The sequence below is a fragment of the Danio rerio genome, chromosome 21, assembly GCF_052040795.2.
Source record: "Danio rerio strain M-AB ecotype USA chromosome 21, GRCz13ab, whole genome shotgun sequence".
In the NCBI taxonomy this organism is placed as follows: domain Eukaryota; kingdom Metazoa; phylum Chordata; class Actinopteri; order Cypriniformes; family Danionidae; genus Danio; species Danio rerio.
Genome location: NC_141041.1, coordinates 49,722,948 through 49,742,897, shown reverse-complemented (window position 1 = coordinate 49,742,897; position 19,950 = coordinate 49,722,948). Strand labels below are relative to the sequence as shown.

The 19,950-nt window shown below is 41.4% G+C and overlaps 2 protein-coding genes across 4 annotated transcripts in view; one reads left to right on the top strand and one right to left on the bottom strand.

Moving 5' to 3' along the window:
• The window catches only part of gabrb4 (gamma-aminobutyric acid type A receptor subunit beta4), a 115,738-nt gene extending 96,307 nt beyond the window's left edge, over nt 1–19,431 (top strand). The window contains exons 6-10 of one of the 2 annotated variants that reach the window (XM_087301938.1): nt 1,716–1,853; nt 3,870–4,022; nt 8,880–9,136; nt 9,774–9,863; nt 11,449–19,431. In XM_087301938.1, coding sequence (XP_087158064.1) covers nt 1,716–1,853; nt 3,870–4,022; nt 8,880–9,136; nt 9,774–9,863; nt 11,449–11,802 — 992 coding nt within the window. In that variant the 3' untranslated portion in view covers nt 11,803–19,431. The remainder of the gene's footprint in view (nt 1–1,715; nt 1,854–3,869; nt 4,023–8,879; nt 9,137–9,773; nt 9,864–11,448) is intronic. The other variant, XM_087301939.1, reaches the window with a different exon arrangement.
• gpr34l (G protein-coupled receptor 34 like) overlaps nt 1–19,950 on the bottom strand; it is a 224,102-nt gene that overhangs the window by 167,225 nt on the left and 36,927 nt on the right. The window lies entirely within an intron of this gene.

Sequence of the window (19,950 nt, the reverse complement as noted above, 5' to 3'; positions counted from 1 at the left end):
CAAATACACGTCCTGTTCTTACGCCCCATATGGGGATGCAGTTGTCTCCAAAACCCCACAAATCTAACCTAATTTTCATGAAAACCAATATAAATATGCATATAATAAATAAAACGGATAATAATAATAAAAAGCACCCCCCTCCCCCCCAGATGAAGAAGGCATGAAGGCAGTGGTTTTTACATTTATGAAGAAAACAATAATTTTTGACGGGCAACACAGTGGTGCAGTGGTACCACAGTCGCCTCACAGCAAGAAGGTCGCTGGTTCGAGCCCCAGCTGGGTCAGTTGGCATTTTTGTGTGGAGTTTGCATGTTCTCCCCGTGTTGGCGTGGGTTTCCGGGTGCTCTGGTTTCCCCCACAAACATGCGATATATAGGTATATGAGTGTGAATGGGTGTTTCCCAGCAATGGATTGCAGCTGGAAGGGCATCTGCTGTGTAAAACATATGCTGGATAAGTTGGCGGTTCATTCCGCTGTGGGGGGATATACATGGGGGCTAATAATTAGAAGGGCTAATCAATTGTCTTCCTAGCAACAAACATTTTTCACTTCATCTTGATAGATTGACACTAAGCGTTGATTACCACAATGCATCTATTTATTAAGTCAGAGGAATTGTTCATTGTTGGGTTGGCTGTACTATGTGTAAACCTAATCAACAGTGGCCCGTCCCCCATTGTGAACACATCAAACCGGACCACAGCAGTTTTTGCACTGGTCCGGCTCATCATTTTCACTCCTGCTTCTTATCTCTCTCACAATCCACACACACACACACACACACACACACACACACACACACACACACACACCTACTGTAAGCAAACGTGATCATTAAGGCCATTTAGAGCAATCGGCCACATCTGCAGTGCAGGCCGCTCTGTCTGTGCTGTCAGGAGTGATAAATGCTCCTCCAGGCCTCTGACACCCAGGGCTCGTGGCACAATTGACAGATGTGGGTAAGATTGAATGTGTTTGCCGCTTTATCAATGAGGTGCCCTGCTCTATCGATCGCTCAGTGGTGCCCTGTCCGTCACGGGTACATCGCAAAATAACCGGGTGCGTGTTCGGAATGATTACACCATGCGCATTGTTGTATTCTTATTGTTGTTTATCGCTTTGTGTGGATCAATGGGTCAGGGCTGACCTGCTGAGGCGTGGACACTTCTCAGATTTGCTTGTTTCAACATTATTTAACTTTCAGAACATTTTAAAGTATATGCCATTTAGTGACTAATCAAACTGTCCACGGGCTGAGCCATAAGAACTAATTCCTTTGTTTGAAAATCATTCTTATAACCATTACATTATGAAAATGCTGGGTTATTGTAACCCAACATATGGGTTGCAACAAACCAGAACTTCTTTAGAGAGTAGGTATCAGCACAGAAAGAGTCATGCTTAAATTGTGCATCTTTCATTCATTCATTCATTCTCATTTCGGTTTAGTTCCTTTATTAATCCAGGGTCTCCACAGCAGAATGAACCGCCAACTTATCCAGCATATGTTTTACACAGTGGATGCCCTTCCAGCCACAACCCAACATTGGGAAACACCCAAACACACTCATTCTCTCACACACACACACACACACACATTACGGACAATTTAGTTCATTGATTCCCCTATAGAGCATGTGTTTGGACTGTGGGGTAAACCGGAGCACCCGGCGTACACCGTGTAAACATTCATTATTCTGTTTCATTGCAGATGGGTACACCACAGATGATATTGTGTTCTTCTGGCAAGGAGGGGATAATGCCGTAACCGGTGTGGACAAACTGGAACTGCCTCAATTTTCCATTGTGGAGCTACGTCTTGTGTCCAGGGAAGTGAGGTTTACCACAGGTATGGTCAATTCAAATACTAAAAGGGACAGTATTTAAAACAACATGTCATTTTCACCACTAGAGGGTGTTTATTCACAACAAACAAAGACATAGTTGGATTATTAGCTTTGATTTATATGAAGCAAGTCAATGACTATAGAAAGCATACAAGCAAAACTAATTTGACAACTGTGACTGCTGAAATCAACTGCGAATTATTCTTTAAAGGGTCACGAAACACCAAAACACATGTGTTGAGCTGTTGACAGTCGTATATGTGTCCCACACTGCTAAAAACACTATTAGGACACCTATATTTCACTAAAAAGTGTAAATTGGTTGTTTTTGCGTTATTTCAAGCAAATTCGTACTTCCAGTTTGAACCAAATTTTTGAGGCTGCGTCACGGTCATGACATAATAGCGTGTATTCCAGCGTGCAGACTGGACGTCTGTGCCAGAGTGTGTCTTATTACGTCTTACAGTGTGTTGCATTAATGTATGAGTAAGGCTTGGTTCAAACCAATCAGCGCGCTCTATTGTGCAACTTCATTAATATTCATTACTGTCACAGTGTTTAGACGACAAAGACGGCACGTTGTGTTGGCAAAACAAGCGTGAAGTGTTGCTTTTATAGTTTGCTGCCGTTAAGTTTTGTTTTCATTTTCTCTCTGTGAGAGCTCAGCTGGAGTCACGTGTGGATTAACAGTGTACGCGACGCTCGACAACAATAACTTACGTGTCTAAGGAGGATTATTGTTTACCTGAGAGCTGTTCTCATCTGCAAACGCTGAGATCTGGATTCGCTTGTAGTCTCCTCTTAATAAAGACGCGGCTCTAGTTGCTGGTGATTGTCCTGTCTCTACAGATTTGGTAAGTGAGTGACCAGCGCTCTTTGTTTATTCAGTTCGTATTTTATTCGTATCGAAAAAACTATTGCACCGAGTGTAAACAAGTTAGCACTACAACCAAACTATAACCTTGTGTAGGATTTTTTGACCGGAATAACACACGCGGCTTTCTGCCGTGTGCATCTACAGTAAGTTTCTGGGAAATGCTGAGGTTTTTTTTTCTCTCATTCGCCGTGCGGTATCAAACATTGCATGAAAAATACACGCTTAGAGCAGTTCCTCGAATCAAATATCTCGTTTGTCGCGAGGGACATGAATGAATTCCCTGAATGAAAGAGCCAAACTGCAATTAAAGTCCACCATTTAATCATTTAGCAAATAATTCGACTACAGATGTCCATGTAAACACAGTCACCTTGTCCGCTTTGGTTGTGTGTTTTGACTGAAACTCGCGCGCGCCCAAATAGACACTCCCACACCAAGCCTCTTTTCTTCCTCCGACACTCCCCCCTAAACAGAGCTGGACACGCCCACTTTTCTGACTTTTTCCAAAATAGAGGTGTGAAAACACCCTGCTGAAACGAGGGCGTTTCATGGCCCTTTAACATCAGTAAATAGCCATGACAAGAATTTCAATAATCAATTCTGTGAATGAGTGTATTAAATCATACCACACCTGACATTTAGCAGCGGAGCTTTCAAACTGGCATAAGTGCAGGAGGACAGTCGTGGAAAGGAAAATGCGCCACTTACAGTTTTATTAATTTGCACACCAGATTTTACACATTAACTGAACTTATTTTTCAGTTACATATTTTTTTTTCGTCTTAAATACCCTGTATCTAGAGTCTAAATGGGGAAAAAAAAGACACTGCGGGCTTTTGTGACAATTCTCAGAGGGATGTAGACGCTGCCTGCTGAGAAGGGGCTTTCAGAAAAATCTGCCATGTTTGCGACTTTCTGCCATGTTTAATTGGAATGGAACTAGTCCCTGGGAAGGAATCCATTGCTTTGGGGAAATTAAACGCTCCGTCTGAACAAATGGGAAAATGACTATCTGTTGTCAAAGTGCAGACTATGACAATTGCAAATTGTAGATCTATTTTTCCTGCGCTTGCTCTTTTGTGTTTTCACTTGCATGTTGACATCTCTCTCTCTCTCTCTTTGGCTACTTGTGTCTCCCCAGGTTCATACCCTCGGCTGTCGTTGAGTTTCCGCATCAAGAGAAACATCGGCTACTTTATCCTGCAGACTTACATGCCCTCCATCCTGATCACAATCTTGTCCTGGGTCTCCTTCTGGATTAACTACGATGCCTCTGCGGCTCGGGTGGCCCTGGGTAACCTTTAGTGTTTTGTTCAAAAATCATACCATCTTTTTTTTACAGGAAGCAAATCCCACTGTGATTTCGAGCACTTGCGTGTGTGTGTCTGTGTGTGCGTGCAGAATACACACTGAATATCTTTTGCTCCAAATACTCTTCTTGTCAACCATGATTAAAGAACTGCCCTTTTTCATGACCATTGATGTGTCTCTTAAACAGTTATATACAGTTGAAGTCAGAATTATTAGCCCCCCTGAATTATTAGCCCCCCTTTAGTTTTTCCACAATTTCTGATTACAGTAATTTCTAAGTACATATTAGTTAAGGCCACTTAATATAAAGTGGGAACGAATAAGTGTATTTTATTTTTTTATATTAAGCTCTTGAAAGCAGCAGGACTGTGGGTGCACAATGTTATCGTCACTAAAACCCATCTCACCCTTACTTTCATCTGCAGGAAGAGCCAGTTCTGTCCTTTTCTTCTTTAAATTGGCATAGAACATGGTGGTGCTCGCTAATACACTGGTCCCTGTATTGATATCTATTCAATAGTAGTATTGCCATTAAAAGTAGATTTTATCCATAATGCAAATGCCATTAACACATGAATTATCAACATTAAACTCCTACCATTCATGTTGTTATTGTTACAACTTAAAAGTTCACAGCTGACCTTGCTAGCTGGCTAACCCATTGCAATATTGCATGTTCCGTTATTGCACAGTGTTGCCATTTGGTAACACACACACACATTTGATCGATTTACAAAAAACTAATTTGATTAAAAAAAAATGTTGAGTTGTGAATATTTCATCATAACTTACTGGAGGTGATGTTTCAGGTTTTTTTTTTTTGTGGATCTGACATAATTTGATCCTTTGTTTTATTGACGTTTACATTTGCATTCACCAGCTACTCACAATAAGCACCAGTCTGTCAGAAACTGTGCTATAGAAAAACACTGGATGTCATGTGACTTGACCAAAGCACATCATTGGCTACTCTAAGGTCTCCTCTTTCCAATAAAAAATGTACATGTTGGTCTTAAAGAAACAGTGGCAGGGAAATGAACATGAGTATCTTGTTACCATATGGTTACGCCGTGCAGTAGGTTAAATATTCTAGCTGAAATAAAACAAATAAGACTTTCTCCAGAGGAAAAAAAGATCTCGGAAATACTGTGAAAAAAAATCCTGAATCTGTTAAACATCATTTGGGAAATATTTGATAAAGAAATAAATATTCATGGGCGAGCCAATGCTACATAATAAATGTCAGCAGTTTGAAATGACTTGATTGCATTAGGTATCATTATGTGACGGATGCAGGTACAAAAACTGAAACATGATGGATAGAGTAACTTTATGAATATGCAGATCAACAATATCTAATATGCTTGGAAAAATCTGTCCGTAAGCATTCCTGTTCATCTCACTGACAGTTTTTTTTAGCTGACAAATACCTCTCTGGATGTACACATTTATTATTCACAGGTACAGGACTATGCATAACAGCTCTAAGCATTCCTTGACACACACACACACAAAACAAACTTTTTTCTCTGTGAACTGCATTTAAGTAAGGGAAAAAGTATATCTAGGTGGTTGTTATCGCAGAATAAAACCAGGCAGGCTTATTGTTGGTTTTGTTCTTAGAAAAAAAAAAACAACCGCCTGGATGTACTTTACTCCATTTATTAAACTGACACTGGCCAGAAAACGTAGATAGATAGAAAACACTGTAATAGTTTAGTTATTTCATTAAAGACTGACAGAAACAAAAATGGCTAAATGGAGCATACACTAACCTACATTTTATTAAACCACAAGATGGCGCCAAACAGTCAAAAAAAAAAGCATGTGTCTGTGAATGTGACCATATTCGCTGACAGTCAAGATGATTCGAAGTACCAGGATGAGCTGGTGTTATTAATTTTAGTGGTTGCTATCTGGGAATAACATACCTTGGAATGTTGTGATTGACCAATCACAATCCAGTATTCCAGACAGCTGTGTAACAAAATTCTTTAACCCAGAGAAGGTTATTGATTATTTCACTTATTCCTAGGTCATTTGCCATGGTGTAGACCAGTGTTTCCCAACCCTGTTCCCGAAGGCACGCCAACAGTACACATTTCAACATCCTTCTAATCAAACACACCTGAATCAACTCATCAGAACAAAACAAGAGACTCCAAAACCTGAAACGAACGGGTCAGATAAGAGAGACATCCAAAATATGCACAGTCGGTGTGCCTGCAGGAACAGGGTTGGGAAACACTGGTATATGCATATTAAAACTAGCAACACTCTTTGCAGTGCAGTATTTGACCAAATTGGTGTCAGTTATACAATGTTCAATCAGGTTAGAAAGAGTGTGCACTCGAGAGAGATAATGATTGTGCATCTAAACGGCACGGGCATATCTAATAGCTTGTAGTAACATGCGTTAGCTACCTCTTTGCAAATATTTTTGAGCATATTTGCAAGTAGAATGATCATCAGTTCCCTGATTAGGGTAACATTAGCATCCTCAAGGTCATACAGAGGATTGAAGCCTCCTGGAACTACGTTACAGTGGTTACTACTATTGTTTGAAAGTAGCGCATTTATTTCAAACTGTAATGAAAAAACGGCTAGAACTGCCAAATGATTTTATTGCACGCTTTTCAATTTACTATGTATGGTTGCGTTCACACCAGACGTGGATCAAGTGCCAATCGCGAGTGATTTAGGGTGCTTTCACACTTGGTTCATTTGCCTGGACCGTACCCAAGTTCGATTGTCTCCCCGTGCCACCTCCTCGGTTGGTTTGTGTTCACACTTGTCTTTTTTCCTTCTGAGCCCTGGTACGCTTGCGTCATCGAGCTGCTGTTTTGTTTGCGGCCGTTGCTAGGTGACGGTCACTAAAGCAAGCGCCGAAATGGAAAGACATCCGCACATCGCGGTCATTCTGCTTTAACTGAAGCTTTTGGTTTTGGACATCCAGAAAGCAACTCGCGTCCATCTGCCGCAAAAATTTTAGAAACATTCAGAACATCACACAGCGTCTGCAGAAGCTGTTTTTGGAGAAGACAAGCAGACATCACAGTGTATCACTGTGTTTGCCCTGGCTCAGTCCTGCACGTGTCACCGAGGTACGAAACGTGATACACACACACACACACACACACACAAACACAAACATGAACGAATGTTATGAAAACGATAGTTTGTTGTACAGTTGACAGTGCACTTCCGTTATTTGGTACCATTGCATTCACATCAGAAGTGAACCGTACCAGAGTTTGCATGAACCATACCCCAGACCACCTCTTTCAGGCGGACTCGGGTACGGTTCACAGGTGCACACCCGAGTTCAGAAGACACGTTCACACTAGCTAAACGTACCATACTATGACGTCAAACGAACTCAGGTGCGGACCAATAGTGCTAGTGTGAAAGCACCCTTACATGGTAAGTCAACGCAAAGAAGCAAAAGACATCCTGCGGCACCTGAGTTGAGCGTTTTGCGTATATCGCTCTAGTCGGAAAATCTGACCTTCAGTTGACTTTTGCATCACATTAACCAATCAGGATCTTTCTCTTATAGGAGAGTGATTATAAGTAGTGTCTATTGTTGGTGTCGTGTAGGGAAATCCTCTTGCCGACACCAGACAACTGGTTATGACACTGGACTCAGCTCAGTCCGAAGCCCCCCTGATAGCCTCCATCATCCAGGTATGGTTTCAGGAGGAGACAATGAGCTGGGTTCACCTCAGAAATCAGGATCTAGTAAACTCAGACATGGCACCGAAGGAATCTATGTTGTTTTTCAGCTTTCATAAAGCACAGCTTTGATACATAGTTCTCAATAAAAACCATGTTAGCCTTTTAGCATCAAAGCTAGAGTCACCAGGCAGACAGAAACCCTGCCCATGATGCAAATCCACATCTACTGAAGTGAATCCGATGAGCGAATAAAGCGAACTGGACACGCATATTGTTTATGCGTCTGTTTGCGTACGATTTATATGTGCATGCATACAGCATTTTCCAGTACTGGGTTGCGTCTGGAAGGGCATCCGCTGTGTAAAAACTATGCTGGCATAGTTTGGGTTCATTCCACTGTGGCGACCCCTGATAAATAAGGAACTAAGCTGGAGGAAAAATAATGAATTAAATAAGTGAATCACGTGATTATGATTGCTTGCAGCTTGTCCTGCATTATCCAATTTGTGATTGACCAATCAGATGATTCCTAAGCCACTATAAATACCCTCAGTTCCATATAACAGCCATCTTCATTTTGAAGAATCCCCCCTTCCACCCCTACTCCTCCTCCTTTCTTAGACTGGTGCCATGGTGACCCAGTGGTTAGCACTGTTGCCTCACAGCAAGAACGTCACTGGTTCTAGCCCTTACCAAGCCAGTCGATGTTTCTGTACGGAGTTTACACGTTCTCCCCATGGTTATGTGGGTTTCCCCCGGGTTCCCCAGTTTCCTGTCTAAAAACATGCGACTTAAGTTAATTGACTAATCCAAATCGGCACCATAGACATGCTCCTAATAAGTAGTTATCTCTTAAGAGCGATCACTATCTGTTCATTAGCCACTACAGCAGGGGAGTTCTCTAGATCTAGCTGAGCTCAAACTCCCCTCTCGCCTTGCAAACAGGAGGGAGCCCCGGGCTTGAGGATCTTATGAGCTCAGTGCTTTCTCCTGGGACAGCATGCCTAACAAGCTTTATAATCGATCATCAGCTGTCTGATGTCTGAACTCTTGAATTAATAAGATGTTTTTTAAGGGTCTTTGCACAACATCTCTTAAAGTCTACCAAGTCATGTGACATTTTCAATGGTTCAAATAATTAGCCTGATTTTTTTTTCCGCAGGTGTAACTACGGTGCTCACAATGACAACCATCAACACCCACCTGAGGGAGACCCTCCCAAAGATCCCCTATGTGAAAGCCATCGATGTCTACCTCATGGGCTGCTTCGTCTTTGTTTTCCTGGCCCTGCTCGAATATGCCTTTGTAAACTACGTGTTCTTTGGACGGGGACCGCAGCAGCAGAAAAAGATCAACGAAAGGCTAAACAAAGCCAACAACGAGCGTCCCCGCTACGAAGAGAAGCGTCTGAGGGAACAGGTACGCAGGATCTCTCGTAAACCGTTTATAACAGTCGACTCTTGTGCTAATTAAAATTGCATTGAATTGAATTTAATAAGCATCGACAATGTTCATGCATGTCCAAATTAATTTGAATTCGCTAAGTCTGTAAACAGAACAACTTTTGCCTGAATGAATCGCTTCACATCACTGCTAAAAACGAACATTCAATAGCCCATTAACCATCACTTTACTTAATCACTGACGTATTTCATTTGATTGAAGCTGCATTTCATTATTTAGAGGGGTTCCTCTTGCTGGGAATGTTACAAATTACATTGTCATTATCTTATTAGAATGTAGTCTGCTTTTTTGCCGCAGGCTTCTCTTCAATCCAAGCGCAGTAATGTACGATTCACTTCTTCCACCTAAAAAAAAAAAGTGTCAGCCATTTTCATACTTGACAACTGTGTGGACCAAACTCGGATGGTAAAACAGAGTAACGAGAGTTTGATTGAATTAAAGCATTTGTGTCTGTCTTTTATGCCCGTTCTTTCTTGTTCACCCTGGTGTTTATGCACTCTTGTATTCTTCGAAAGTTGTTGCTTGATTGTCAGAGTTTATATATGGGCGTTTTAATGTTCTCTTCATTTTTTTTTTTCTTTCACATCGCAAGGACTCCATTTCAGCGCCGTTTCAAAGCAACACCCTCAGGTCATACACACAGCGAAGAAATCTGTATCTCGAGGAACAAAGAAAAGTCGGGGTACTTGCATTTAGAAATCTAAAGGAGTGGAGACTTAGACTGAGAGCTTGATAACATGTTGGGTAACACTTCACTTGAAGGGGTGTTCATAAGACTGTCAACCTTATTAACATGACATGAATGTCAAGATTTTATGCATGCTTATGAATGATGTCATTAGCACTGTTATGCCATTTGTGAAGTAAATATGACAATGTTTGAGATTAAATTATCAAAACTAGTCATAAATCTGTCATTATTAGCCGTTATTTTCAACCCAAGCTCATTCTGAAAACGTAGTCCCGCGGACGTTTCTGGAGACAGCGGAATACGTCCCGGGGGGTACGTACGACTGTGTTTATTTTTTTCAAGCGAACGCTGCGGGGCGGTGTGACGCTGTTCCCTTTCGCGCTTGCCTTACCTCCTTGTGGAGGGCTTCCCCGCTGCAACCCGTTTGTCAAATCAGCTCAGCGTGTACGTCGGCAGGCTCGAGATGCAGAGACCACGGCGACTGGTTTCGAGTCCTGGCAAGAGCAGTTCCAGCAATCAGGTAAGACGAAAACAGAATCCCAAAAATTAAGTGAATGAGTTTCGTAACAGGGTGAGAACGCGGCGAAATCCGAAAACGCGGTAGAATAAAAAAAATTTAAAAATCAGGGCTTTTATTTTTTGGACGTCTTTTGTAAACTGTTGCTCGGGTTTAGGGAAGCGAGCGGGCGGGCGGGTCGATCGGTAAAATTGGTTGGGTTCAGGGAAGGAGGAGGGCGAGTCGGCCGATTGGCCGGTCCCGCAGTCAATCATCCGGTCAGTCGGACAGCGGCCTCCGACGGGTTCACGCGAGAACAGCGTGGGCGCGAACCGCGCTCCCGAGAGGCGTCTGAGGTGTGAAATAGCGCGCAACAGCGGCCTCTCGCGAATTCGCGAAAACAAAAACTGCAGCCGTAAGTACCCGCCGGGACGTATTCCGCGGTCTCCAGAAACGTCCGCAGGACTACGTTTCCACAATGAGCCTGGGTTGGTTATTTTTTATTAAAAGTGTCAATACTCTTAAAAAACTTTAAAACTGTTATAAATATTTAATTAATGACATTTTAAATGAAAAGTTCAGGTTGTTTTACTTTAGTTAAGGTCAAGACAAATATTAAAGATGCTGTTTTATGATTCATGAGTCAATTACAATAGCCTCTTAACAATCATGTTTATGCCAGGTTTATGACAAGTCTTGATAATGTCAAGTCATCATGACAAATACATCCCCGACGATCTCACCTTTGCATATAACTGAGCTAATGACCCTTATTGAGTTGTCATAAGCATGAATAATTATCATTTACATTCATGATGTGCCCTTACATGATTATAAAGGTTTCATGACAGTCTTATGAACACCCCCTCCATGTAAAGTGTTACCAAATATGCTCATTAGTTACTGTGTGTGTGTCAGCCATCGCATTCTGAATGAAGTCTTGTGAAGTTAACGTTTGTTACAACTGTGGCATCCCGTCGTCATTGCATCTGCATGAAAGGTTGCTGTTTGTGGCTGTTTATGACCGCCAGACCCCTCATGACCCCCCGTGTCTCTCTCTGTTTTGGTTTTATCCCCAAGGTGGACGCTTACGGAAACATTCTTCTCACCACACTGGAGATGAACAATGAGGTGATGCCGTCCGACGTGGGCAGCAGCGTCAGTGACTCACGGAACTCCGTCATGTCCTTTGACAGCTCCGGAGTGCAGTTCCGCAAGCCCATGGGTTCAAGGGATGGGTTCAGCCACCACTCGTTGGACCGCAGTGCCATGCGCAGTCGTGCCAACTGCCGGCTAAGGAGGCGCTCGTCCAAGCTGAAGCTCAAAATTCCCAACTTGACGGATGTTAGCACCATTGACAAGTGGTCCCGGATCATTTTTCCTATCACTTTTGGATTCTTCAACCTTATCTATTGGTTGTATTATGTGAATTGATACGCGTTCCCTTAGGAAACATGGGCCATATTTTGAGAGCACATTAAATTGGCTTTGATACAATTGGTAAATATGTGTACACATATATGAAAAGTTGATACATATGTATATGCATATTTCTATATATTATATTTCTATATACACACACATGCGTGTGTAAAATCTAAAGGACTTTTCTGATGTAAAAAACGAAAAAAAACAACAAATATTATATAGAATGACTTGAATGTTTAAGAATAATACAAGAGAAACATTTCAAGTATTTGAATTTCTTTTCCTTCTGAAACACATGACAAATAGCAAGCACCAGTCCCCCGTTCGAGGGTGCGGAACTAAAGAACTGCATGATATTTTTGCTAAAAGAAAAGATCACAAGAGAAAAAGGACACGTCTGAACGTCTCATCTGCTTTTTACTGATACTGTAATCTCAACCGCAGCTCATGAAATCAGATGTGGCTTGTGCATTTTGGGGCGTGAGCAGAGCAGGACCCTAAACCCAATCCCTCGCTTTCCCCCAGACCAATGGAAGAGACTCACGGAATTGTCCGTTTCTACACTGTACAGCAACCTCTTTTGGAATTACGTGTCATTCCTTGATTTTGCAAGTGACAAAGCGTTCTCTTTATCGGACCTCAGCTCTGGTCAATGGTTTACACTGGACGGCCATCTTGAGTTTTAACCAATGCACCCTGCCCAGAGTCAGTACGTTTCATTTTCTCTCTTCCCTTTTGGCAGATTCTCTTTTCTTTCGATTGTGGGCTAAAGATATAATCGTATTTCTGGAGGGCGTCACTTAAACATGTTCTAGAGGTAGTTCATTAATAGATAACAAGCCACTGGTACGCTTCATTCATCGGGAATTTAAGAAAACGGGGGGACAAAGAAGAATCCATTGATTCATTCATTCATTGGGTAGCCTTATTGACATGGTCAGGTAGTATTGTTGTTCTTTCTTTACTCTTGTTCCTAGTGCATATTCATCTGTTCTATTGACGCAGTATTCATGAACATCTTGTGAAGCTTTATGTTGTTCAGATTGGAGAGGACCCCTTAGTGAGCTGTAACGTTTCTTTAGACCTCGGATTTGAAGTTAGTCCATCAACTATGTGAAAACTGTACAAAATAAGGGAAGAAAAGATTGCTGTGTATTCGAGGGGATGTGACCATGTTTCTTTTTGATCTGTTACATGTTTAAGTCGACCACTCTGACCATAGTGTGATCTGAATATGTATATATTGAGTCATTGTAGTGATCCATCCCGAGAATGATATATGCTGATCTTTTTTCGTTTCTCTAAAATGTGCCTGTCTGAAACCTGAAGGATGTGTCCTCAGTTCATCAATCAGTGAAAGAGGGCCGAATGACCCTTGATCTTTGACCTTTCACTTTAAGCACTGCAGACCCACCCACAGCTCTGACGTTCTGCATCTTGGGATTGAATCTCAAAGATGAATGACATCAGCATAATCAGGAAAAGAAAACAACAACAAAAAAAAGCTTCTGAGTCTTTTCGGGGCAAAACGACATGTACGATAAAAGCCATGAACTGAAGTGACAACCAAAAAGGCCTATAATCCATTTTTCTTTTTAACATTTGCCTCTGATTCACCTTTGTTCAAGAGGCTTCGCCTCATTATAATTTACCTCGGCTTCACTGAGGTGACCTCCAGGTGACCACACACTCTCGCTCAAATCCATATATCAATTCATCTGCATGCATATTCATTCTGGTAGTCGCTAGATGTCTCAATGCTCAGTATAGCTTGGCTGAGTAGTCGCAACCCAACAGATGCTTGTTGAATCAGTTCTCGAGAATGTGCATGAGAACCGAGTTGCTGAACAACTGGGCAAGGAGACATTTAAATGCGAGGAGGTCCGTCCGGTGGTGTTTGGGGGAACTCGAGAGCTCTGGACTAGTTTGAGTCCCCTGGGGATGATGATCTGAGCAGGCCTTAGACCTCAGAGCTCAGCGGAGTGACTAGGCTCTCGAACCCCTACCAGACCTCTGACACTTGCAAAAGTGTGAACCAACCACCAAATCTCCAACAGGGATCACTCATTCCATGAAGAAAACAACCGAATCAGGGATAACCGAAGGGACAGGATTTACCTCAAAGTACTTCCGAGGTCCAGTGTTAATTGTCAGCAGATGACGACAGATGTAGGAAGGGGGATTTCCATTTGTTTTGTTATTTGTTATTTTACACACCTGTGCAAGGGAGCCAGTTCTCTCAAGTGCAAAGTGAGACATGCACAGTGTAGCAGTTAAGTTATGCGCAAATCTGCACTAAACGTGGACGGAGGTCCGAGTGCTCTTCATGAGTAACCCTAATTATTGTGAGTGTTATGGGGTGCCTTGACTAGTTACAAGTCCCAGTAGGCATTCAAGATGCTGCAATGCTTTGCCGTTGAAAGGTTAAAAGCAGAGTAGTTAGTTACTGATTTAATCTATAATGTTTAGATATAAACTTAATAGGTAGACCAGATCTTTTACGCTACACAATCAATCCATCTTCACCAGTGCAGTCTTGGCAAGGTATGACATGCCACCGCCAAATTGTATTTAAAGGGAACCTGATCAGTTAGGTTGCGCATTTTATCTCTTGAATTCCAAATAAGAATGGTCCATATGCATTTGGAGAAAGTGGCAAGAGTAGGCAGCATTAATCTGAGTGCCAGCCACTGATCACTGGCAGGACTGATTTTCAGTTATCGAACAGTGTCAACGGGTGCTCTGATGTAACTAATAACCGAGCAACTGCAAACAGTATATCATTACCATAACCTGAGGTTCAGCGTTTGATCCATGAGAATAATTAACGACAATTAGAAGTAGTTAGGACAAGGGGTGACAGTTATATGCATGTACGTTTACCCCCCAGTTACTTCATAGACAGACTTGCTGGCACTATGCAGTTTGTCTCACCAATGGTCAGTTTAACGTAGTACAGGGTAACCTAAACCACTGTTGATCCATGCATACTGACCAATCACAATAGGCAAGGATTGAACTCTTTTCGACAAAGTAGGCATCAGCAACATGTTAACGCAGCCATACTGTGCCACTGAGACATGCTGGATGTGGACACTGTGTTGACCATCAACACGTTCTTGTAGCACCAGCACTCTCTTTATTCACAGTGAGCTTTCACGTAGAACAGATTTTAGCTAAGATTCTGGTTTGTGGGCATTTGCCCCTGCAAGATTTGCCTTAACAAGATCACTAAGCATTTTCATGAACTATATCTGAGCAATACAATGCAACAAAGTTCACGAGAGAGTGAATCTCTTTCAACTCAATTCAAGCCTTAAACATGGTTATAGAGCATTATAATTTGATCATTGGACATTCCAGCCTGATCTCACGAGAAAACGTAAGTATTTTACGTTTTGTCAGTTTAGTGGCTAATTCGTCAAAATTCGTACAAGTTCAGTCGTATAAAATTGTACGATTTTAAAAAGGAGGTGTGGCACCTAACCCCACCCCTAAAACCAACCGTCATTGGGGGATGAGCAAATCGCTCTAAATTGTACGAATTAGATCGTACGAATTCATACGAATTAGCCACTAAATCAAAAAGTTACGAATTGCTGTGAGATTGTGTTGGACATTCGGGTACGATTGTGTAATCAGTTCTACGTCCCCTAAAGAAAATATAGTGACAAATTGGTTTTCAAATGTCTCTTCTAAGTATCTGGCAATGTTTCCACTGCTTACCTTCAGAACCGCAAAGTGCACAACTATTTACTGGTTAAAGGTGCAATAGGAGATCTTTGAAAAAGCTAATGTTAGCCTATGTAATCTCCATTCAACATGAATGCACACTAGACAACCTCACTGCCATACATCATGTAACTTTCACCAGAGAAAAACCTTTATAGTACAGTTAGTAATTACAATGCCAAACTTTACAAAATAAGGTTTGTTGTTGATGTTTGCCTGCTATTCGCTGCCTGAAACGCGTCCATAAATGCGCCTTTTTATGCGCAGAGAGAGGTTTGAAAGTATATATTTTAACAAGCAGGTACAGTAGGACTATCGCTATGTTCGGATGGAACATTTTGATTGGACGAACTTTCCTTGGTCCTTCGCCATATATGGAACATTAGAAACATAAACACATTTCGATCACTTTATTATCAGGGAGTAAATAGACTTTTAGGCGACGTAGTGGCGCAGTAGGTTGTGCTGTCGCCTCACAGCAAGAAGGTTGCTGGTTCGAGCCTCGGCTGGGTCAGTTGGCGTTTCTGTGCGAAAATTGCATGTTCTCCCTGCATTCGCGTTGGTTTCCTCCAGGTGCTCCTGTTTCCCCAATACAGGTGAATTTGGTAGGCTAAATTGTCCGTAGTGTATGAGTGTGTCAATGAGTGTGTATGGATGTTTCCCAGAGATGGGTTGCAGCTGAAAGGGCATCCGTTACGTAAAACATATGCTGGATAAGTTGGTGGTTCATTCCATTGTGGCGACCCCAGATTAATAAAGGAACTAGGCTGAAAAGAAAATTAATGAATAAATAGACTTTTAACCAGCATAACAAAAATTGTTTCTGTGGACAATCACCTATTGCACCTTTAATGATTCTGTTTTTGCTTTTTTTCGGTAGCCAGACCTGGATCCTACAGCGTAAAAGTAATTAACAAAAAAACAATTTATTTTCTTAACTTAATTTATAACTGAAAACTGTAATGAATTAGGTTGAAGACACCATTTTTGGGGGTTGTAATGCTGAGTTTACTACAGATGTGAAACACTCATCTGTTACTAGATTACTCTCAGGAAGTTTTTCCACCTCTTACTACTTTTCCGCTTGAGATTTTTGTAAAGTTTATTTCTAAACTAATTTCGAGAGGATCATGTGCTTATGATTGCTTGCCGCCGGCCCCGCATTATTCAATTTCGATTCACCAATCAGACGATTCTTAAGCCACTATAAATACCCTCAGTTCCATATATAAGCCATCTTCATTTTGAAGAATCCCCCCTTCCACCCCTACTCCTCCTCCTTTCCTAGATGGGTGGCATGGTGACCCAGTGGTTAGGACTGTTGCCTCAAGCAAGAACGTCACTGGTTATAGCCCTTACCAAGCCAGCCAACATTTCTCTTCGGAGTTTACACATTCTCCCCGTGCTCACGTAAGTTTCCCCTGGGTTTCAAGGTTTCTTCCCACTATCCAAAAACATGCAACTTAAGTTAACTGACTAATTCAAATTGGCACTATAGAAATGCTCCTAGTCAGTAGCTTTTTCTTAAGAGTAATCGCTATCTGTTCATTAGCTACCACAGAAGGGGAGTTCTCCAGATCTACCTGAGCTCAAACTCTCCTCTCACCTTGCAAACGGGAGGGACCCCCAGGCTCAACGATCTTATGAGCTTAGGGCTCTCTCCCAGGACAGCATGCCAAACAAGCTTTCTAATCAATCACCAGCAAAGTGTGAACACTTGAATTAGCTAGCATGGGATACGTGTCTAAGGCAAATTTCACGTTTTCACAGCAAATTTCACAGCATAAATGTTCTGCATTCCACATTATTTGTGACATTATTTCCCTTTATCTGTGCATTTGCATTGACTGCGTTATGTAATCTACTCTCAAAAATTCCAAGAATTCGCATTTGGTGTGAACTCAGCATAACAAGTTGATAATTTAAGTCGTTACAATTTCACATTATTGATAATTTAATAAAGGACTATCCTTTTCGCAAATGCATTTCGAAGCTGAAAATTATACATCTGGGCAATTCTTTTCAAATTATTTGAGCACTGTATCAATATTATTCGGTTCTGAGTTTTGCGAGTGGAAACATTGCTAGTAAATAATCTAATTATTTGACATGAATGATCAATTTAGAAAGCTTTTTTTGTGTGTAATTGATTAGATTTCAAGTAGCAGTATAAGATTTTCCAAGGAAACGGGGAGTTGACACACACCTCAACTGCAGATTTCTTGACAGTCGGCCTGATTGACCATGGATTGAACATCAAGCAAAATAAATCTGTAATGGCACAAGTTGCTGTTCTACCAGCCTGATCTCACAACAAAACGTAAGCATTTTACGTTTTGTCAGTTTAGTGGCTAATTCGTACGAATACATACGAGTTTAGTCGTACGAAAATGTACGATTTTAAAAAGGAGGCGTGGCACCTAACCCCACCCTAACCCCAATCGTCATTGGGTGATGAGCAAATCATACTAAATTGTACGAATTAGATCGTACGAATTCATACGAATTAGCCACTAAATCAAAAAGCTACGAATTGCGGTGAGATTGTGTTGGTTCTACAAATACAATCTCAGCTATCAGGGTAATCATACACTCTCACATGCAGTACATTACATCTCACTACCTGAGGGGAATTGGTGCATGAAAGGAATCATACCAGCATTTAAACATTTTAGTTGAAAGTTTATGGTTCCACCATAGCTCTAGGAAAGATCTGAAGTATTACTGTTCAAACCAATTTGCCAGTTTACAAGGGTCATTTGGCCACAACACTAAATGTAGCAGCACTGAGTTGAAAGCGTGACGGTAGTTGACTCCATGTTAGCTTTTCTTTCTTATTAAAGATGTTTCGAAATCACTGCGCGGTTAGCTATCCTGTATTCATACAACTTTTCGTTGCGTCTTTTGCTGTGTATGTGACTTCAGTCGATCTTGATGGGGAATCAGTCTATGTTTAAAAGCGTGGACAAAATTGCTGCTAATTACCTCTTTTAGCTAGTGACGGTCAAGACTGTGTCTTGTTTGTGACCACGCACATCGTTTCTAGTCATTCTTTGCCACCTTAAAACTGTGCTTGAAAAGAAATGGGCCCCTCTTTGTTTATATTTGTGACGGCTAATCTTGCACACTCTCTAAAGACCAGTGGCTCAGCCAGAAACACTGTTGCAACACAAAAACGGCAGACTCCATCTATTAAGATGGACGTTATCGAGGAGATGCTGGAAATGTAGGACAGGCAAGAGATCTAGAATCGCGAAAGGTAGCAAAACTCTTGCGCTCTGTTGGGATTGTAGGCCTTTTTTGGAGAATGTGACTTATTGTGATACTCAAGTATGATTTCTTCTGTGTCATTTGGTTAGGAGACGCGTTGTTATTTTACCTTGCACTTTGCTTCAGTTTCCGATGAATCAACTGTTTGTTTTTGCACAACTTTTTTGGCGGGAGGGTACGGCAGAACTGGGTTCTGATGACAACGGTGGACATTATTATCTACGCACTTCACACCAATCACCCCATACGCTCACATTTTCATACCATCGACATTACACGACGAATCATCGACTAGCTTTTACTCGAGTACACTGTTTTTCGTCTTTTGCAACATCCACCCATGAAGCAGGAGAAAAGGAAGTACAAAAACTGTTGAACTGATTTTAATGTGAATTTTTTCTTGCCTCTTGTGTATATGTGTAATTACATGTGAATTGTATTGTAAATATGATATCTTTCACTTATATTTCTTAATGCATGAACAAAACAGGGCAGTTGGTAATAACAGCTAGCCTCAATGCTACTGGCATGGACAGCTTTTGCAGCACCGGCATAACTTCTGCAAACGAAACCTATCTCTGAAAAAAAAAAAACTGAAAAAAAAGGATACTCACACACACACACACACACACACACACACACACACACAAACAAAATAAAAAGATACCGGTTTTGTTTTGCATGTCCTAAGTTTGGGAAAGGTTTATTTTCATAATTTCTTTTCTCAAACTGGCCATTCGTTTCGCCCTCACGTACAACGATAGGATGCTTTTCGCTTCCTCTTGTAAACAGAGATTAAAAATATGATCGGAATAGGAGAAAACTATACGAAGAAAACGATTCATGGAATCACCATTTTTAAAAACAAATGTGAAGAAGGTTATGCGCATTTTCATTTTCTCTCACTTTTTTTATACGCTGTATCACATACAGACGCACCTATTAAGCCATTAGTTTAAAGTAGAGTAGACCCGCTTACATCTCGCCCAACAAAACAGCAAGTTTCATGCCATGAGAATGCACGACTGGCAGAGCAGATTCTCCCAGTTTGCTTAAATGTACGAGCCAGTGACTTTGCTGTGCTGGAATTTTATTTATTTATTTATTTATTTTGTTTTCCTTCACACTAGAATACTGCTACTGATTATAGCG